The 22,345-nt window shown below is 44.9% G+C and overlaps 1 protein-coding gene across 2 annotated transcripts in view; it reads right to left on the bottom strand.

The window, feature by feature from the left end:
• PPP2R2B (protein phosphatase 2 regulatory subunit Bbeta) overlaps positions 1-21,475 on the bottom strand; it is a 280,594-nt gene extending 259,119 nt beyond the window's left edge. Inside the window, exon 1 of one of the 2 annotated variants that reach the window (XM_069244673.1) lies at positions 19,602-21,475. In XM_069244673.1, coding sequence (XP_069100774.1) covers positions 19,602-19,671 — 70 coding nt within the window. In that variant the 5' untranslated portion in view covers positions 19,672-21,475. Of the gene's footprint in view, positions 1-15,932; positions 16,754-19,601 lie in introns of those variants that run through there. The other variant, XM_069244674.1, reaches the window with a different exon arrangement.
• Positions 21,476-22,345: the final 870 nt, after the last annotated feature.

Genomic DNA, 22,345 nt, shown 5'->3' with positions numbered 1-22,345 from the left:
GATCCACTTGGGAAGTGCAATGCAAAATGAATGAGACAAAGGATTTTCACTTTGTAATCTGATGCAGATAAAAACAGCTGTTTAATCATCTGTAACTCGGTAAAAGGTATGGTCAATGTAGTATTGTTTTTCTGTAATCAGATAGTGAGAAATACCCAAACTCATCTTTTTATGTGGCAGCACTGCCTAAAGCGTATCCATTTCACTAGGAATTTCTCTCAGCTAGTGCACAAGTGGCGGACCGCATAGCGCAGTGGTTGCTCTGTTTCCATGCATCCAAGCGAAAAGTTTGTAAATCATACAAGCAAAACTCTACTTCATCCAGAAAAAGAGAATGCGATCAAGACTAGTAAGTGGATACTTTTTTTAATTTTTTTTATAAAAAAAAGTCAATTGGTGGGTCAGCATTCTCAGGACTGCGACAAAACTTTGGAACTCCTTGCTAGCTGAGACACCAAAAATATACAACGACCATCTGAAGTTTAGGGATGGAGCAAACAGCTAGTTCTTCCCAATGAAAAAATGCAGAACCAACTTGTACCCTGGCATAAAAAATTAACATTCTTCCATGTCAAAACAGACACTGCTCTAGAGTGCTCCAAAAAGTCACAGATACTTCACAATTACCTGCACCATGTGGAGATATAAGTGGTGTAGATTAGACAACATTTATATAATCTCAGCTGTGTCCTTGAAAATTCCTAGCCTGGCTGGTGATCAGCAGAACAGACCACATCTTTGCTGCCAAACAGGCTTGCATCTGTAGAACTACTTCAAAAAGGAACCCACAAGATACACATACCATTAGGAAACCATCAATCTACGTAAACCAATACAACTCAATGTCAAGAGGACACTCAGTTTATGAAGAGATCTTCCACTCTAGATGGCAATCTTGGATGAACTTAATATAGTCAGTCCCAGTAGGCCCTATTTTTATGCCTCACAATATTCAAAACTGGACACTCTAAATAAAGTATTACATAGGCCTTGAGATCTACAACAGCTCATGTAAGGAGTGAATGTAATGCCGGCCACTGAGACAGATCTCCATCATCACTGTCCTATCTCTCTCCACCCTAGACCTACAGAAATGTACAGAGTGGATGTCTCCACTTCTGTATTCAACAAAGGAGCTGGACAGTAAGCCCTTAGGACCACCACAATCAATACGAGACCCTCCGAGTAAAATACTTCAGCCAGTTACCATTAATGAGCATGGCCTATTGCTCACGCATTCGTCCTCTATCACACTATAAAGTACTGAGACCCACGATGCAATAAGAGCACCCATGCATGATGCCAAAACAGGTCCACGACAAAAACAACACAGCTCCAACCAAGCACTCCCCACACCTTAGCATGATATCCATCTGATAATGCACTTAACCGCCTTGCAACAAAGTATGAAGAGCTACCTAAATTCAGTTACAGTTATATTATACATTGCATCTCCTGAATACTTTAGAAGACCCTCGCCCACATATTTCAGTGAATGCACTGTACATTTCTTGCATGTACAACCGAAGGGTACATACTGTAAATTGGCAGAGATATGCATTTGTGGAGGTATATCAAGAGATGCGCCTTTGCAAATGTGGAAGCCTCCAAAATGTGCACTTTTTTGCACCACAGGATGAATGTTCACCATGAAATGCCCATCCTGGATTAATTAAAGGATGGACACCATCTGCCCCTGACGTTTAACTCTGCACTTCAGTTGCACCTACCCATTGGGGCTCCTCCATTAGGGCACAGGAGTGTCACTCCCCCACCAGCAGTGGCAGTTTCAAAACCTTTTAAAGAAAACAATACACTATGTTTATTACTGTTTTCTTTGACAGGGGCGGGGCCACAGGGGTGACGAGCAGTGAGGGAGAGGGCACAGCACTCCCCCTCAGTTCACATGTATGTTTGGCCAGCCGTTTCCTGCTGGCCCAACACACATGCACAGTAGGCCCTCTCCATCCCAGCACTGTGTTGCCGGACTGGAGAGAGCCTGCACAGGCTCCCAGTCTGCCTGGGAGCGACCTGGCTGGGTGTTCCCAGCCAATCCTGATGCTGCTCTGAGCAGCATCAGGATTGGCCGCAGGGTAGGCTGGGAGCCTGTGCCTGCAGCAAGAAGACGGAGGAGCAGAGTGGAGCGGCACGACAGCGAGGAGGTAAGTGTCTTTTACCTTTAATTAATTTAAATCCCCCCCGCGCTGCGCCCTGTGAACCACCACTGCACCTACTCCAGATAGGTGCAAGATTATGGGGATCAATCTTCAGCCCACAGTGGTTTGCAATTCCCTCTGTGGAGTTATTGTCATGTCAAGCACCAATGAACTCCTCAGTGTTATGGCTTATCAGTTCATAGATACAAACAACAACCAGCACCGCCACAAAGTTGGTGCAGTTCCCTCAGGAACAGAGCTTAGTTGCAAAAAAGGAGTTTTGGAGCCAAAAACATTTATTAGGAAACCACCGCCAGTGCTGCTGAATGTCAGAGTTGCCAAATACCAAGGCTGCCTAATCTTGATTCCGTCTCATGTCTCTTCCTCCCACCATCCTAGACTCCCTGTCTTTTTATCTCACTCTTGAAGTTCGTTTTCATCCCTGCTTTATATTTGTGACGATTTTCCTACTGTTCTCACTTTTCTATCCCTCTGTCTTGCTCTGGCTCAAAGTCTGATGATGAAAAATAAGTCATGGTAACTAAAAATAAAAATGCGTGCCCAAAACCTCCAGCCACTGGCATTAAATTAAACACTGCTTAGTAAAAACCTTGTCAACAGCATTGAGAGAGGGGCAAAGATAAATATATCAGTTGTGACTGACTGTACATCAGCTCCGCCTATCTTTCAGATGCCATGACACGTAAAGATATCTCTCAAAAATTCTGTCCATCTAGGAATGAAAGATGAATGTCTAGGACATGCTGATAGATTCGAAAAATATTAGTGCATATATTTTTTGTTGTCACACTTATGACTGAGGAAAAAAATTGAAAACTGATGTCGACCTAACGTCAGTAAAGTAGGAGGCACAGGTGCGAAGGCAAACTGCTATTTTGAGTTGAAAAATGTGTTCTTGCTCTGTCAGAACCAGTTCAATTAGCATATTTGGAAATGTTTGCAAATAAGTCACCTATGAACACCAATCACAGCACCAGAATTTCCCTTTGCTGTGTAAATACCTTGCTAATGTGCCAAACATTTCGGAAAATATTTGTGGATTTTGCAGAACCCTTTGTAAAATCAGCAAGAAGGAAAAAACAAATCAGCAAAAAAGAAAAAAGAAGAAACACAACAGAAGACAAGCACTCTCCATCGATGTTCTGGAACAAAATGCTGTCAAAAGCATCCCTGTCCCAGAACTATTCCAGTTCAGGAAGACTGATTTCTTAATAGACCATCATATCTATACATGATAAGTTTCATCAGCCACAAATATCCTGTCTCGCTCTCAACAACCCTTTTGGGCTCCAACTACACTTGCACGACACAGGACCATACCTACGAATATGCGCTTACAGCAGCAACATACAAAATGCTGTTGGATGAAAAAAAAAAGATTGGGGGCTTCCACATGTGATGCATGGCTACTTAGTAGTTCTAATTAAATATCCACAGCATGTGCTCTTAATTTCTAATTGAATAGCTATAGCATGTATTATTAGTGTTTAACAGTACCCCTATATGACACTCTGTGTCAAATGCGCGAGTGAATGCTTTCTGTAAAGGTTATGGCACTTGGGAGCACGGAGACATATTTCCTTGAACAATTATTTTCAACATGTTCAGGTAGCTACTAAAATAACTGAGTTAATTGTCCGTTGCAGAACGCATGTAAAATGCAGCAGTGGTCAATAAAATAAAAACACGATTATGAAATTCATGCCTCTTCGGCATTTTGATTACTGATCAATGTGAATAGGTCAGTGATCACAGAGGCTGCCCAGCTCTGCAGTGATAGGGCCTGATTGACATATGATAATCTCTGCAGAGAGGGTGGAAAGCCGGAGAGGAGATAACCTTCCTCATTTCCCTTTCATTACCGGAAGCCTGCAGAGCGCGTGCTGGAACCATGCCATCACTAATGAGATTAAAATGGCTGCACATTACAATATATGCATTGCGATCCAGCATGGCCATCCCTTATGTATTCTCAAAACCCCTCTCAGCATCTGTTACTGTAAACCAAACAAGCAAGCTATGCGAGGATGGCGAGGCTCTTCCCTCCCGCCTGTCCTATCCACTCTTCGTTGTGAAGGCAGGAGCCATTTTGGAATTCTATCCTTCTCCAATGGAGAAGCGCTTTTATCCTCTTTCAGTTCCCTCCAAGGATGCGTCGATGCTGGCCAGCAGTACTTGGCTTTCCATCCTGCGCCTAATTCACCTTCAAAGCTTTCAGCACTGAGGACCAGATGTAGGTACAAAGCAAATTGCGAGTTGCAATTTGCGAGTCCGAGCGACTCGCAAATTGCTATGCAGAACGGTGTCTCAGACACCGTCTGCGACTCGCTATGGGGTCGCAAAGACCCACCTCATTAATATTAATGAGTTGGGTTGCAAATTGCGGCCCCATAGCGACTATGGGCACTCACTAACATGGAGGCCTGCTGTAGTCAGCAGACCTCCATGTTCGTGACTGCTTTTAAATAAAGCAGTTTTTTTTTTTTTCAAGTGAAGCCCGTTTACCTTAAATCCCTTGGACCACTTCCTGCCCTGAAAAAATATTTTTGGGTCCATTCACAAAGGGGAAGGGGTCCCATAGGGACCCCTTCCAATTTGCGAGTGGGTTACCATCCACTTCAAGTGGATGGTAACTGCGACTCCATTTGCGACCGCATACGCGGTCACAAATGGAATTGCATCCCACTGCGACTCGCAAATAGGAAGGGAACACCCCTTCCTATTTGCGACTCTGAAATGCATTTTGCGAGTTGGTTCCGACTCGCAAAATGCATTTCTGCATAGGAAACTCCGGTTTGCGAGTCGCAAACAGTTTCCTACATCTGGCCCTTAGAGTGTTGGATGGGATGGGAGTCAGTCTAGGCCGGTACCCAAACCTGCAGTGATGTTGTACGACTGGCCAAGAAGCCTATCCTTGGGAACATTTCCAATGGTCAGTTGTGTAACAAAGTGAAAGCTAAAAGAAGGAAATTCTCATGTGCAAGACTTCACCGTATGAAGAACGAAGCAACCATTACTAAGCACTATATTGTGAGTGAAACAAAAAGTAGATCTGCTGAGGATACAAATGTGCAGGGACCTTAAATTATAACTGAAGATAGTGTCTGGGAAATATTTTATCTGAGTTCTGGGGTCTCGGCTACTATTATTACGCCCCAGTTAGATAACCAAGATACTTCCATTGCACATTCCGCTCTCTACAGATTGGTGGAAGGGCTGGAAGTGAGAAACACTATGACTTAAAACACACAAACCTTTAAGTCGCGATTCATGTCTTTTAAAAGCAATAATTGGCTGCAAAATAAGAAATGTAGGGGCAATTAAAATGATTAACAGCCAAATACACCAGGAAGTCCTAGTAACTTTTTGGGCCAGGGTATGATACTAGTTTTACAGTGCCAGTTCAGTAAAATGCTGAAGCTGAACTAACCAGGTTGTAGTTGGACTCAATTAGCCTATAGATAAAGGAACTACATCGGCTCTCTTAATATATCTTTATCTACAGACCTCAGTCTATAAAACTACTGGTGCCAGAAATAATGTGGCTGTGTCTCCAGTATGACACTTTTCCCCAGGTTCTGACAGGCCCTGGGCACAAGGGGGACAGCTCAGTGAGTTTTAGCTCTTGGCTGCTCAGATTGTGCTGCAGTCACAAAGATGTTTCAAACACCTAAACCTATCACCCCAAACTAAACTGGGATTGCCACTCACAGATCAATTATGTTTATGTTGCCAAAGAACTGGCACCAAGTCAAAGTTTTAGTGTCCAGCAATCCAGTGGTCGCTGACGAGGGGTACTGGACAAGGTTTAACCAGAAGCCCAGTTACTGCTTTAACCAGCCTCCAAAGTCAAATTCAGGAGAGAGGACAGCCATGGAGTATCTGATGCCAAATGCCACTCCACTTCCCACACTCTAATAATAGAGAAAGTACACTGATAAGAAATGGTTTCCATGGGAAACAAGACCAATGCACGTCGAGCAGATATTCATCCAAATGAGTCTCTACTGCATTCAACTGTTCACAGACTTACAGATTCACGTTCCCTAATTAAAGGAAAGCAATATCCGCACACTGGCAAAGAATAATTGCTTTGATAAGCACTGAATAATAGATATAATTGACATAATGTTCGTTTACACATTTCTCATTGTGGGCTGCAAAAAAAAAAAAAAAGCATTGACTGAGAAGAAGATTGGTCCTTAGGGTAATACGGAGTTTTGGAGACAGTCAAACGGGGCAGAGACGGATGCGTCTGGCTGCCATCTACTTCACCATCATTTAGAGAGAACTAAGGAGGCGGCTGTTGGCACTCAGATGGGATGAGGCCTACAGGTCCAAGACCAACTCTCTCTTTTAGGCAGGAGAAGAACTAATTTGCATATGGTTGGTCTCTATCTGTAACAGATTTTGGGGTGGCCTTTCACAGACACCGTACTTTAGTAGAACCTCACAGTAAAATGTAGACAATTCCACAGCTGCTACGGAAACTGTGTTGGCATCAAATCAGGGGCACCAGCGCACTTAACTTATTTCTGGAGCAAAAGGGCGAAAAAAGGTTAGTCTTTCTTGGCCTTCTGTATGTTGGAGTTACCTGTCATTTTATTGTCCTACTGACTACTGAGCATGCAGACGTGTTTCACATGTGTGTACTATCATGGCTGTAGTTTGAGTGCCTCAGCTTGTTGCTACTGTATCACAAAATATATACACCTTGTGTTTATATTCAGAAACTGAACAGTACATTATCTAGTTCTCGAATATTTGGGTATATTTGTATGCCTTCCCTTGTAGTGAGGGGAAGCGTCGACCTGGCGCTACTTCAAGCAGGAGGAACGTGCCATGTGTGAGCTCCAGCACTTAGCAGATGCCACACGTGGGGGTGAAGTGATGGCGCGGATTCTGCGCACGACCCCGTTTCCCCAACAGAACAGCCAAGCGCTTGGTGACTGGAGTCGCGTGCAAACCAAATAACCGTTTCAGTTGTCAGTGCCAGCTGTTTAAATCTTTAAATTAAACGGTTTCCCGTCAAACATTTACTGAATAAATAAAAAAACAACAACAACATCGTAATGAATCGGCAGCATCGCAAAGCGTCCATTTGTGTACTCTGCTTCAAATGAAGCAGCTAACTGAGTGGGTAAAATATTAATGCCTTCCTGTCCCGCCGAAGAGTTTCATGCGTTTTTCGAGGGATGCAATTGGTTTCTGAATGGTTTTCTTTGACAGTAATTTGCTGACATTAAAAGGGATAATGGATGCTTTAATCAGCAAAACCGTGCTCGGCAGTGTACACCGTTCCGCCGAGTTCCCCGAATTGCTGCAAAGCAGCTTGGGCGCAGACAATCGAAGGGCCCGGCGAAGCCCCCGGGGCAGCCAATGTGGAGCGACGCTCAATGTATATGCATAATGGCCATCTCAAACGCTACAAACGCAAATGTTATGCTAAGAGCTGTTACAAATCTAGCATTCGAGGAACAAAGCTTGAGCAGGCCTCTCCTGTGAGCAATACGGAGGCAGGCAAGATATACACAGCATTGTTCTTCGCCCTGCTGGGTTCAATTTAGGAACTTCGCATTTATGGTGTAACTGCTGATGCATTCCAACAGCTTAGGAACAGTTTAAATGTAGACTGCCACTGCTGGCCACGTAAAACACAAAGGTGGTGGCTGGAATGACCACAAAAACTTTCAGCCACTGGTAATCGCGTGGGCCACATCCCAGTCAATCACTTTTGTCCTGTGAGCCACTGCAGAGAGGGAGCCCAGTGATATGCAAATCAGCTTTTGTCATGCCCCAATAAGAACAGCACTGCCCAAGCTGCCAAGCCAGGCCCACTCTGAAAAGGAACACAAACGCTGACTCTTTTAGCCAACATGCTACCCAGCTCTCTTGTGATTTCCACGGTTCAATGCCCTAAGTGTGACAGGCATGCCCAGATGTGGGCCCTGTGCTCATAATGCTGTACCCTGCTCATAGTTCTACAGAGATCAAGCTATACCTCGCGGACAAGGACTAAGTAGGTCAAAACTAGTCAGGCGTGGCTTGTGTTTTTGTTCAGAGGGAATCTGGATTGGCATTTTCACCAGTCAGGCTCGGCAATACCACCAGGAACTGTGGGCCGCAGGTCCAAAATCGAGCCTCAAACTACACTCACGATTGCTGTGACAAATTAAGCCTGCAGATTATGTGTGGATAGATTTTTCATCACTTGTTCTCTGAAGCTTTTTGATTATATTTATCTACCCATGTCACATATAGGTCAATAGCTGGTGAATATCGCAGTTTGCCAAACTGCTCTTTGGATGGATATAAATGGAAATATTTACCCTGCTTTTTAGTAAAATTATAAAGATAAAATGTACTCTTACGTTTTTTAAACTTATTTTAAACTAGCTCAATTTACTCCAAAACCTGTCACTAAACGTCAAAATCCCACTCAAAAACCACATTACTGAGTGTACCCAGGTGAACGTTTCTCCAATCCACTCTATTGACTGCCTTATGAAATGAAGATTCTTGTCCCTCAATAGGAGTGAGTTTTCTAATCCACTGGAGTCAGTAACATGAGTTACCAGGCTTATCAGAGAGAATACGGCTTACTTTTGCTTGGATTGTTTGGCTGCTGAATTCAGTCAAAATTGGAGAAAGTCTGGGACAAAACTTGGATTTCTCAGAAGAACTAGAACTTGGAATTAAAACATCAAACTGGTACATCCTCCTTTCGTAGTTGAACCTAAAGGTTCCATTTATAATGGTCCACATTTTCTCCGCTCCCAGAATTACCCCTATTATTGATAACTTCAGAAATGAAGAAAACGCCACCCACTACCCAAGCCACCCTGATGAGGGTCTTAGTATATCACTAAGTGATGACAAAAAGCACAGGATTACAAACCACCACCAAAAACTCTTTTCACTAGAGATGAGATTGTAATCGACAATAATAACAAATACAAAATAACCCAGTTATTTCTCTAAGCCCTCTAAGTGTCACCCAGAGAATGAATTAATTTCGTCCTATCAACACTGAGAAAGCTAGCAAAGGAATCGTTTGACCAAGTTAGAAGGCGACAGGATGTAAAATTAACTATTATGTCTCCAGGCAAAAACCTTAATCTGGATGTAGAAGTCTTAGTGACCCAAAAATCAATAGTTACCTAATTTAGCAAGGTCAAAGAAAGGCCTGCCATTAAAAGCCTCCAAAACCTTTGACAGAGCAGGTCTTCACGTTTCAAGTGCAATTTTGTAGATACAGTTCTTTCTCCGTGGTTGATGAGAGGCAGTCAATTCATGTAAGCCTCATCCTTGAGCAAAATTAAAACATGGGTCTCTGCTTACGTCAAATGCCCTGCTCTTAGGTAGACTACGCAGTAGCATAACTACATAGGCCCTAGGTACAGCCTGAAGTTGAGTTGACTCTTGAGGTTATGTAACTATTGCCCAATAGAATGGTAGTGTTTTTAACAACCTTAGAAGGCTAATCCGCTGCAGCAGCTCTACGTTGTTGCAAGCACGGGATTTTCAAGTTAAACACAAATGTCTCCAGCAAATCTTCATCCATATGAATGGATATACCAACTTTCTCACCTCAAACGTTTCCATATCTTAATTGGATCCAATGTAATGGACGAATTGGTTGGGTTTTGGTATTCAGCAGCCAAAGCTATCCCTTTCTCTGTTGTTGCGTATCTTGGAATGCAATATTTAATGCTGATGTTGCAGTTAAGTACCAGAGTGGCCAAGAAAGCAAAATGAACAGTAAATATAATTTCTGACAGGTAGCACATGTAACCTTCACTCTACTGGAAAATAGTCTGTCTGCTCTATCTTTCAGTGTGTGATATGATATCAAGCCATATGAAAAACCCAGAAATGCAATGTCCACCAAATGTAATATCTAGGTATCATAGGTCAAAAAGCAATTAACGAACTTGTGAAGCCATATAATATTTGCATGATGTGTTTAACGGTAACCAACAGAAGATGTTGCAAGCACCTGAGTACCAATCACAAATAAAAGCATCAATCTACTTTTCCAATTACAAGACTGTGTCCAACACAACAAATAGTGGAAAATAATGAGTGCTCTTTCCAGAGCATACACTCTCCATAATGTCGGAGCGGTGTGCTGATCAATGTTTTGAAACACCTACTTCCAAATAGGAGTGTGTAGTGATGATTCTGTTGCAGCTTGTAGACTCCTGTAAGGGGGCTGATGTGCTGTGAGCAGTAAAGCATTATTGGAACACCCACCTATGCCCACCGCTCACAATTTGGCATCTTCGAGAACAATAAATCCACACCTTCCTCTTACCCTTTCTAAATGAAATTCCAGTTCAACAATGGTTGAATGAGATCTCACATAGTGCTGGTAAGGATATCACGGGTGTCTTCTCGAAAAACTGGTTCCTGCTATACACAATGGTTTCATCAACTGAAATTTCAATAGTATACTTGTCTGTGGAAACACGGGACAAGTTTGTTCCTAGCCAATCAGAAGGCTTTGGAAGACTTGCTGAAAAAAAGTTTTAATTTACGGCCTTATATATTTAGAATGGAGTGTATTAAGCAAATAGACATAGTCGTTAGATGCTTACTGTAGAGAAGACATTTCAAATCCTCTGGTGGGATCTCCATTACTGTTTTAGATTAATTAGATTAAAGTGCCGGGAGACTACTATTTTGCAAATTCGATAAAAATCATGAACTCCAACAAATTATCTGTAAACACAGTGTTGCCTATTCCCTTTCAACCTTTGGCCCCAAGACAGGCCACTGCTGGTTACATTTTGATCCTGTTGCCACTGAGGAATTATTATTACGAGCAGCAACAATGAAGCACGGTGGACAGGACTCAGTAACTGCTGTCCTTCCTGTGTCAATATAACATCCAGGCAAAGGGCCCTCCTGGATCAAGTGATATCGCTGCTTCCAGGGGTGATTTAACTGTTTTCTGCCCCATTACTGGTGTCCTGGGGATACGAAAGAGTAGTAGGTATATCTGAATTTGTATGAAGCATGCATTGCCGCTGGTTCGGCCCTGACAGGGCTACCTTTCAAACTATGGATAATATGTTGGGCATGCTGAAGGTAATCATCTTCTGTTGGATCTCTCAGTGGAAATGAGCATTAATTATCATGAGTTTAATGTGGATACAGTACATTCGCTTGTGGATAGTGCTACTTACCTTATGTGGTTTGCATCTGATCATTTTCAGAATGTGATGGCGGATGGGACAAGCTTGGCCGAGTCTCATTTCCTTCTGGTGCCCGCTACAGCTACACCATATATCTGCCTTTTTCAATCTGTAAAGTTATCTACATTGAGATTTCTTTATCACCACGAAAATCCAGTCTGAAAATATGGAGATGGAACCCAATTACATCTAAAAGTGTAATCTATGGAGGCCATTAGGTGGGCTGGTGTCTCATGGCCAACACTGACTAGGTGGCTGTTTGCTGCCTAAATGGGATTCCCCCAAACAGAAAGCTCATACTGCTTTCACTCTTTAGCCTACGACTCAGTAGAACTCAACAAGGGGACGATGAAGTGGTGTTTTATGGCATTATCCCAGCACTGGGACTTCACACCACTTCACCTGCTTATACATTTGACCAACCTTGAACGTAAGCCACCCTAACTGTTCTGGATTAATCATTAACTGGAGTCAAACGTGCTTTCTTGCCATTGAATGTGGTGGTGTTTTATTTGATTTACAAGTGAGCAATGCTGGATAAGGGCTAGAGAAGTTAGAGTAGATTAGTATGATGTTTAGTGATGGATCTTCTTGGGTTTGTAGCTAGCTAGATCACCTTCTGGTTCTGGGCCGAGCATTACATGCATGCATATGTACGTGCTGAAGGCAATTACTTATTTTTAATATGACACGACAACTACATGCATAAAATTCTTCTGTGTACAAGGGCTTCAAATCAGTGCACGATAGCTTTAATATACATTGGTTTGTAGCAGAATGCTTTCATGGTACAAAGGATGCACAACAGATTTCGTTCAACATAGATTTGGTGTGCAGAGGCTTTAATAAAGTAGATACAGTACACAATACCTACATAGCACAGTGACCTATGCGCATACTGGTTTCAGTGCACAAAAAATATTGTATAATGGTTTCAGCGCACAGCACTTGCAGAATTCACTTGGATCAGTCACCAAATTTACATTGCGGATGAGCCTTTGTGTAAAAGACCTTTAGTGCACACTGGCCTCAGTGCTCTACAGTTCCACTGCACAATGGCCTCAGTGAGTCTACAATCATTCCACTTGATCATGCTTTTGTAGGAGAATCACTGTTGTAAACAATATCTTCCATGCATGACTGTTTCAGTGTTCAACCGCTTTAATGAGCAATGAGCTTTCAAGGCTCAGACTATTGAGCTGTCAAATTATAAGCAAACGCTTAATTTCGCTGTTTGCAGGCATGTGACTATTCTTGTGTGGTACACCAATATCTTCTTAAGCACCTCTCACCAAGACAAACATCTACCATGCGTGTCTGTTGTCACTGTCTAAATTCAAGGTTTCATAAGGTGTCCATAAAACCTTCCTTGTCTGTGGACAACACTGTATATCCTGGCTGCACTGGTATTGAATCTTGAACCTAGCACCTTCATGCTATTGAGATGACCTGTGTGTGTAATTTCTATTACAAAGTTTTGAAAAACACATGCTCACCATCTTCTCTGCCTCTTATTTCATTGGTGTAGAGGTGTTTGTGCGTTTACCAAGCGAGGTGGGGTTTAGTGAGGAACTGCCGGTGGCTATGCCCTGGCCAAACGAATGGGATTTGAAGTACGGGCTGTTTAGTGGCCTACCTTATAAACTTGTGTGCAGCAGGTATTTGTTTGGGTTATTTGAGGTTTGCATCTCAGTGAGGGTGCATGTCCTCTTACCCACTTTCCTAAACTGAAGGCGGCTGGAGATGTGTAGCTGGCTGCTTGGGGATTTCAATGGGCATAATGTTGCATGGGCAGAGCAATACCTTTCTTATAAGATGGGTGGTCATTTTGCTGGTAGTGGAGAGCAGGTGTCAGTTGCTACTAACAAACATAATAACATAACATGTAGCATTCCCAATTGAACAGAACCATGTTGTCTATATTCGAAAAGTCCTGCTGACCCTAACAACAGCATGCGTCGACTAATCAATTCTGATGACAGTAACAGCCAGTCTGTAGGGAATCTGGGAGATTTTCCAATAGGCTATTTTCTATAATGGACTGATAGAGCTGGGGCGGTTTCAATCATATGCCACCTGGCTCGTGGACCACTCTTCTCCAGCCCTGCTGGCCCTTCAGAGACAGCATTTGATCAATTGCCATGTAGTGCAATCTCAGTCTGTAGTCTACCATGCTTGGATAATCTCAGCGCTCACATCAGACCTGCAAAGCATACATTACCGTTTCTCAATTTTACATTAGGTGCTGCATCAATTAACTTATTGAAAAATAGAAGTGGGAAAGGAATTTTCCAATACCGTAGAGGCTACCCTCGCGATCTTGCAAAAAGCGTAGAAATCAATATTCACTTCCCTTTTTGATTCTGCATGCCTACATCCGATAATTGTGCTGTGCCTTGTTTTCTAATGAGGAGACGAGGCATTACATATGACATTCAGCGGGCAGGGTCAACCCCGCCTAATAACTTGGCTACTCTGCCACAGGACCGCCCCTGCAAGAGCTACTTTTTGATCAGATGCGTTCCGATCCAGAGATTTTAGCAAAAGGCATAAGAGAATTATAATAAACGAAAATAAGAGATAGACGTCATAAGATTCCTTCTTACTTGCTCTCTGCATTTAGTAGGTCAAATGTGGATGGACAGGAGGTCAGAGAGAAGAGGGTGGGTGGGAGGGAGAGAAGTAGGTGCGTGTGCGCATGTGTGATATGGTAGATAATAGTATCACATTTGCTGATGTACAACGACATTACTCTGCATTAGGTAAATACTTAACAGCATGTCCTGCTTGCAAGATATTGCTTCTTAACTTGTATAGTATGGAAGTGCTGCACCCCGACAGGTACAAGTCAATCAATCAATTTGTAAAGCGCGCTACATACCCGTGAGGGTTTCAAGGCGCTGGGGGGAGGGGGGAGAGTGCTGCTACTGCTGGAAGAGCCAAGTCTTGAGGAGTTAAATTTACAGATTACCTAAAGGAAATAGGTGCTGAATCTGCTCCTTAAAAATCACATTCCTAAAAATACAATGGAAATGGGGTTCAGGGAATGATTAGTGATTTGTCTGGGGGACAAAGGATTGGTGTAAAAGGGGCGGTGATGACACACAACCTTTCAAGAAGCTGCCAGACAGAATTGTTTAGGTTCCTGCAGAGGGTCATCAAGCATGTTCATATTTGGTGCAGAGTCTACCGTGTCAGCTGTGTTTTAGTGTCATGGAATCTCCATGGAAGCTGTTAAATGTTCAAATGGAAAAGAGAAGCTGTAAAAAGAAAATACCAGATTCTGGTGGGTGAGTCGAAAAATACTGATGGGGAGAAAGTTCCATGAGGCATTACTGCTGCCCTGGAAAAGAAACATCAACATACCTGAGGAACAGAAGTAGATTTTTTTTTTTTTTTACACAGTCACTAGTATAGATCGATCTACACAGCCCTTTTCAATGACCACTGAAAATCGGTAAACACTTCTGGGTCTCCAGCCCTACCTTGATGCTGCCCTGGAATTACTCATGTGTTCGGTGCTTTACCTGTACTGTTACTTACAAGGCCACAGGGCTTCTGAAAGGCAGTACCGTGCATCAGCGCTAATGAACGCCCTTATGATGGATGCTCTTGACCTGATCCACCCCCCTCCTCTAGACACTCCCTCTAACCCAAATATCATATCCTATAACATTGTGTTGTACTCTGCTGAAATATGTGCATCTGTCCCACTGTATTTATGCGCCTGGGGTATTTAAAATCCAGTCTCACCTCTCTGCCCAATCATCTCTTCACTGCATATATATATCTAAGTCCTTGCACCTCTTCTCATAACATTTCCGAAGCTGTACCATTTCAAACAGAGTCCGATTTAAATTGAGAAGGAGTGGATGGAATATATGCAGACACAGATGCTTCAGCGAAACCACAATGGTTTGGAGTCCCTTTGGAAACATGGATTCACTTTCCATTGAGACTGGCTAACAATGCATGCAACCCACCTAAAGACGCCAACACGTTAAGACGGTGCAACCAAGGCCAGTAAGGCTTTCTGGTACTTTCCAGTGGGCTGCAGACTAATGGATTTGGTGTATGAGCCGGGTACGCCACCATGATACACCCACGGAAATGCTTAGCCAAAATAGCTGAAAATGCAGGTGTCATTTGCACCATGTGGCTCAATATTTTTCTAAAATGCTGTTTTTCAATGAGCACACCCTCACGTCAATGTGTACCATCCCACCCCAGCCCGCGGCACGGTGCAACGTTGGGCTGATTTTATAATAGCTGCCAAGGCTGGGTTTGGTTCCCAGCCAAGCCTGCAATGAAGCGTGGACGGGCCCATGCAGACAGGGACATGTGTTACACATGGCGGCGGACACTGGGCATCAGGCACACCACAAAGGAGAGAACACCCTTGTTTTACAAACAAGAAAACGGTGAATCCCTTTTGCACATGGCGGTCTGCTGCATCGAGCAAGCCTCTGGTCTGTCCACCTTCCCAAACATTTCTCTGCCTCAGAGGAGACGCTGCCCGCATGAATCGTGAATGTGTAATCGAGTGAGTACTCACTTAAATCCAACAGGCTTTTCATCAGGGCTGCTTTTCGGAAACCGCCTTCGGCAGAAGACCCTACTCGGCTTTTACGAACATTTGTGGGTTTTTGTCAGCTGGGACCGTAAATGTCATCCCAAAAGAAGCACCTTCCGATAGAAAATCCAGACAAAGCCCTTGGAAATAAAAAAGCCGAGGCTTGTTTTTAGCGCTGGCTCGTCTCCTCAGAACCCCAGCGGCGATTAGCGACTGTGTGACGAGGGAATACCTCAGAACCTGGACCTTCTGGGGAGGCGACGTCGGAGGCGCGCTTTCCGGTTGTTAGGAGATTTCAGCGCAGCGAGGAGGCATTTTGGTGTTTACAGTGCGCTCAGCTCTGGAGGACCGAACAGCGTGGCCGGGCTCCGGCAGTGAGGCTGCAGCTCCCAGCGCAGAGTCGTGCACACTTCCTCTCAGCCCTGTTAACTCTTGCCGCTCCCGGGGCGCCTGAGCTCTGCGAACACGAAGACGTGGCGGAGGATCGGGGAAGCGCACCGACACGGGCCTTTATTCAACACGCATCACGCCTTTGCCGATCCTCCCGGTTTAGTGCGACGGATTCCTGCGGTGCAAGCGCCCCAACGACACTAATCTTTCATTGAGGCTGCATCACTAGTGCAGAATGTTGGCACAGAAAGTTGACAGAAACCTTCCCATCTGAAAAATCCTCTCCGAGCTTTACATCAGTAAAAGTCACTGAGTGTGAACAGGGTTGACTTTACTGCATCAAAAAATAAACCCCATATTCCCCAACAACAATGCAGCAGTCCAAATGCAGAAGCATCCGCCCTGTAATGATCACGGTGAGCAATTAAGTGTGATTATATAACACGGTGTTCATCTTGACGTTGACTACGTTCTGCAACTGCAGTTGTTACACAAAACTCCACAACTAACGCCTGATGGCCATCAGATCTTTGCCATTCCTTGGAGTTTTTGGCAAAAAATGAGACACACGACTCTGCAAATCTGTATCCCAGCAAACAACTGCAAGCCTTCAGGTATCAAATGCCCACATTAAAAAAAAAAAAAAAAAAAAAAAAAAACAGCAACTCACTGTTGTTAAAGTGCACTTGGCTTGTATTTCAAGTTATTTCACACAGCACATGCTACTGGCAATCTTGACAGGATCAGCGGAAGAAGATAAGGTGCTTTGACCAAGATCACAGTGTCTAGATGAGTTAAGCAGCTGGGATTAGATTTAGAATTCCACCCTCAACTCCTTTTACGCGAATCTAACTAGAACCTTTTTAATACTGAGGATTGGTGCCTTTAATGCCCATCTAGATAGCTTTAATATAAATGTTCCAAAATCCCTTCAAGTCAAGCCAGTCTACCATTGAGCTACAAGGCTGTCATTTATGTCCCGAAAAGTCTGATGCAAAGGTCCAGAACACACAGTTGTCATGCCTTGGTCACTGCCCTTTAAAACCAAAGGCCGCTGTCATTAGACCACTATTTAGAATATTTGCCTTTCCAAGAATACCAAACACAAGCAAATACAAAAAACCACCAGACCACTGACTCCAGCCAGCGAGGATGCTCGAACTGTAAAGGGCGTTCACATCCTACAAGCACATCGGAACTATAGAAGTAGTGGGATTGTGCTATACACATGCACTAAAAACAATATTAAACGTCTCTAAGGCCCCGAGCCTGCACTAGACGTAATGTCCACAATAACACGCCACTAGTCGCCATTTTCCATAACGCGGTGCAAATTCTTTTAAAAATGTAAAATGACAATGAGCAGGTAAAGTCGGAGAGTCGGGTGCTTTAGAAGTCAACACCTTGGCTCCGGTGTTTAATTTGTAAATAAAAATGTGCCGGTGCCCAATGCCCTCCTCCGTTTATACACGCAGCTGCTGCAATTAAATGTGGGAACATGGAATACCGAGGCGGCGTAAACCTGAAGCCATATCGGGGCCTCTTCAATCCATATAAAGCCACTCCCTGCCCCTTCAGCTCACTCTAACAGCTTTCTACTTTCTCCCTTTGTGACGTTTTTTGTTTTTCCCTTCCTCCGTCTTTTCCAATTGTGTCTTTTGCTAGCAGCAAATGCTGGAGGCAAAAGAATAAGCCCCGGCCCTCAAAAATAAGTGCCGGTGCTCAGCACTGGAAACAACAAGCACAAGTTAAGTACTGCTGGGCTCAGTCACCCTAGCTACTCAGCACACCCAGCTGGGCGCAGTGGTCAGATTTCCCAACCGATGCCATTACACAAGAGATGTTATATCAACTGAAAGGACCAGTGGAAACGCCCTCTCGGCGTGTAATAGAGTCTGAGAGCGCTCTAATCCGCCTTTGGTTAATCCAGAAATCTGAGCCTACTGTTTGCCATTACATTTTCCAGCGCGCATGCGCAATCGCTCGGTTTTGTTGGAGCTTTTAAGATGTAAGGCAAACATGCAGTGTACTCAGGGCTTCCAAAAGTCATCAGTATGCCTGACAGCCAAAATGACTCTTTCTTTCATTAACAACATTACAAAGACTGCCGCTCTCAGTCAAGCCCCTAACTAATATTATGGTTCCATGTCTAACAGAACGACGCACCACACCACAGGTAGCAGTCAACGCATCCTTTAGAATGGACGCAACTAGAGACGCGTGCGGTTCGTTGTCTCCTCATCTGCTCTCTGGCAAGTGTTCTCGAGTCGGCTGCTAGCCAAAGGGCATGCCGTTCCCAGTGACTGTACTGGTGGAAAGGAGTACACTACGAATCAGAGCCTGCAAAACGCGTCTGTACTTAATATGGGGCTAGCCAGTTATTGCTTGAGTGACGCGTAACTGACTGTTGCCCAGTGCTAGACGCCCCCCGGTTTTGGCAGCTATTGGATCAGAGGCAAATGAGTGACTTGGACACGGGCCTCTCAACATGGCTGAAGGTTCAGGACAAGAAACCAGGTATTCGCGATCCACCATTAGTAATTGGATCACAAAACCACACCTCTATCTTTGTTACAGTGAACCGCACCCTCCCTACTCACGAAAGAAAGGAAATAAACCCACCCTCTGGTTGTTGTTTGAATTATAAAATACAACAATAAGCAAGGTTCTCCTCGGGCCTCTGGGCTCCGATGCCACTGCTCTTGCTGCACTCTGTCAGCAGTGGCATAGCTAGTGTGTCATGGCCCCTAGTGCAGGGAAGTTAAAGACCCTCTTACCTCTGTTTCAACTGTGAAGCAAAGCAATAACGAGGAATCAGTGGGCCTTCAAGCCTCTGGGTCATGGTGCCACTGCACCTGCTGCACCAATGGAAGCTACTCCTCCGTAACAGTCAAAGTACATAGGAGACTTTTAAATTCGACATTCCTAAGAATTCAAATAAAGTGGGCAGCTGGTCACTGAATCTGACTTTAATGGGTATATTTAAGACTCGAGTGATATCAAATGATCCATTGTGGGTACAGCTGGATTCACTCAACTGCGACGTGGGTCATCGATTGCTAACGAACCTCTAAGTTAAAGAGTCCTGGGGAGGGCAAAAGACTGTGTTGGCGCCACATAAAGACACAATAAACATTTACAATGTGCTCAGAGGTGAACACATGTCCAACAATCTACAAAAATCCTTAGGCGAGCCAATATCAGAGCAGCTCAAGCACCCGGAGCCCCCCGCAGAGGTGCCCAAGGCGGCAGTGTCGTTACCTTCGGTTGCATAGCTGTGGTCGCGAAGGAAACTGCTGTTGATTTTGCGGGTATCAATCTCTTCCTCCATTGACGGTTGGGGTGGTTTCTCAGCTGAGAGCCAGAAGCGGGCAGACAACAATCCATGGTCCCCGGAGGCGGCCTTAGCACACAGGGACTTGGGGGCACGGCATGGCCGGGCGCTTTGGGATTGAATCAAAAGCTAGAGGCGTTTAGAAAAGAAATCTCAAAATCTTCCGGCTCTGCCAGGAGGGAGTCCAGGGCCGATGGAGTGTCCTCGCCGCAGGTGCAGTAGTCACGGTGCCCAACAGGTCGGAGGTGCCTTCCTCTGGACCGGTTTCCTGGAGAACGAGAGAAGGGGCGGAGCCTGCGCGGAGGAAGGGGCAGGTGGCTGAACACCAATGAGAGAAGGAAGCTGGTGCCAGAGGGAGGACTATGCGTCGGAGAAGTTCAACGGGATAGGATATCAGCAGACTGGGCAAAGGGGAGGGATAGGGGCAGAGGTGGTACCCGAAGGCAGGGTTACTTCTGCAGACCCTAGCACATCTAAAGCTCTCTAGGAAATATGACGCCCAATGTAGCCGGGCTCTCTATTAACATAGCACTTGATGTAGGCTTTTAGCCGTTCTTAAGGCGTTTCCAAAGTTGGCAAATATGGTAAACTGGGCATAAAGAGTTATGAGTATTTTGCCGAGGATCACATTTGGGGAATGCAGAAAATTGATTCTGGTCTACTAGTAACAGCGCACCCTTTATCCAATATCGGTCCGAATGAGGTGGTGCACTAGATAAGAACCAAAGATGTTTTAAGGCCAAAGAGGTCAGAGATACATTAGTAGAAGGGTAGTTATAAAACGAACGAAGCTGTACTATTGTATAAGGAAGGATGCCACAAGTTTGGCAGGGCTGTGGGTTTCTTGGTTGGACTACAGTTCGGAACCCAGAGAGTGCTGCGGACGAGGGAGAGATACTGTAGTGCTCTTAACTGCAATGCAGACTTCCACCCCGGATTAGGTGTGACAGGTCATGTAGCAACCCTGGCTGAGGTAGGCCGGCTGATGTTCAGGGTCAATGGAGTGATAGAGGCGTGACGGTTCCTCCTTCAGTGGCTCCAGATGTGAACCGGGGTGGGTTCCGAAAAGGAAGCAGGCGTGGTAGGTCCAGGGGGCACCTGCTTAAGGTTCAAGCTGGCTGACTCTGCAGGATGCGTCGGGTGTGGCAAGGTTTGCGGATTTCTAGTTGTGATGCAGGCTGAAGTGTACCCCGGGGCATAGGGTGATGCAGGGGAGTCAGGTGATGCTGCACTCCTGGTTGGGATGCAAGATGGTAATATGGGGATGATTTTGTCGCAGGTGTGACGGATCGTTCACTGCTTCTGGCTGCAATGCGGGCTGGCACTCTGGAGTGAAAGATGCGGGACTGCTCCTGGCTGTAAGACAGGTAGGCACCGTGGGGTAAAGGTTCCTGCAGAAGGCAGCTTACGCAGGGCTCATATCGCTGGTACGGATGCACATTGGTGCCTTGGGTAAGGGATATTCCAGGTTGTTGGCTGTGATGTAAACCGTGGGAAGAGGAAGTAGCTGGCAGGTTCCGGATCTGATACAAGTACGGTCGGTAGCTAAAGAATCTTCAATGTATGTTCGCGCGCCCCTTCCTCTACCTCCAGCCCGTGCCCCTCTCCTCAAGCGCGAGCCAGGCAGAACAGCAGCTGATGCTCCTGCGGTCGCGAGCTTGTCACTTTGACAGCTCGCGCTGTGGAACGCCGGTGCAGGCAGCAAGCGCAAGCTCCGCCTTCTGCTACAACTGCGCCTCTGCGTCAGCACAATCCTACCGGCGTCTCTGCTGGGTTCCTCGCCTGTGTCTCGCGTGCGCGCTCTGCGGCGGCCGCAGGTCTGTCGGGGAGGGCGGTGGGGGTAAGTAGGCGCGCGGCGGATTCACACCAATAGCTCCTCCCACAAAGAAGCAAGGAGAGGAGAGAGGAGAATTGGTGCCAGGAGACCCCAGCTTGTACAGCGACAGGACCTCTTGCCTTGCGTTTTTTTTCCACACGAAAAAGGCTCCAGAAGGCGACAATAATGGAATTCAAGAGCCTTTGCAGGGGGAAAAATTTCTGTAATTGCCAAGTACCCCCTTCTCCCACAAGCCCACTCACCCCTATATGTAACACGTTTAGCCAGTGTTGGCATCTAAGACTTTGCATATTGATAGTTGTTTTTACCAGAACTCCGACAAACGTAAAACAAGTTCCAGAATGCAACATGCCCTTACCTAAAAAGCCAGGAGTGCCTAAAGGTTTTACACGTCACTTTACGCAGGGTCGGGGTGTGGGAGCAGAACCCCAATATTATATTGTATCCCTATATTTCGATCATCCAAAGATTTTACCTCCTTTGGTCTGGGTCCTGTACCCTCAATCTTGGGATAAAAGTCACCACCCTCCTCGACATTAAGCTCCACAATTTAGCACTCACCACAAAATAGTACGAAAAGCACATATGAAGTCCTACAATTCTCAGTATATATGAAGTAATCCAGAGTCAATTTATTAGTGATGTCTTCCCAATAGCCATCAAATCCTTACAATGTAGGTAGAATAGTGCATACAAATGATCGTAGGCAGCTGACACGTGTTTCGTCTACTAAAACTTTTTCAAGGTTGATCTATTATTGTAAATGTTCATACATTACGGAGACTAGGAGACTTCACCACATAGGGCTTGTAGTGTTGCACCCGTGATGTAATG

This window comes from Pleurodeles waltl, chromosome 7 (assembly GCF_031143425.1).
Source record: "Pleurodeles waltl isolate 20211129_DDA chromosome 7, aPleWal1.hap1.20221129, whole genome shotgun sequence".
In the NCBI taxonomy this organism is placed as follows: Eukaryota; Metazoa; Chordata; class Amphibia; order Caudata; family Salamandridae; genus Pleurodeles; species Pleurodeles waltl.
This window is presented reverse-complemented; position numbering and strand designations above follow the sequence as displayed.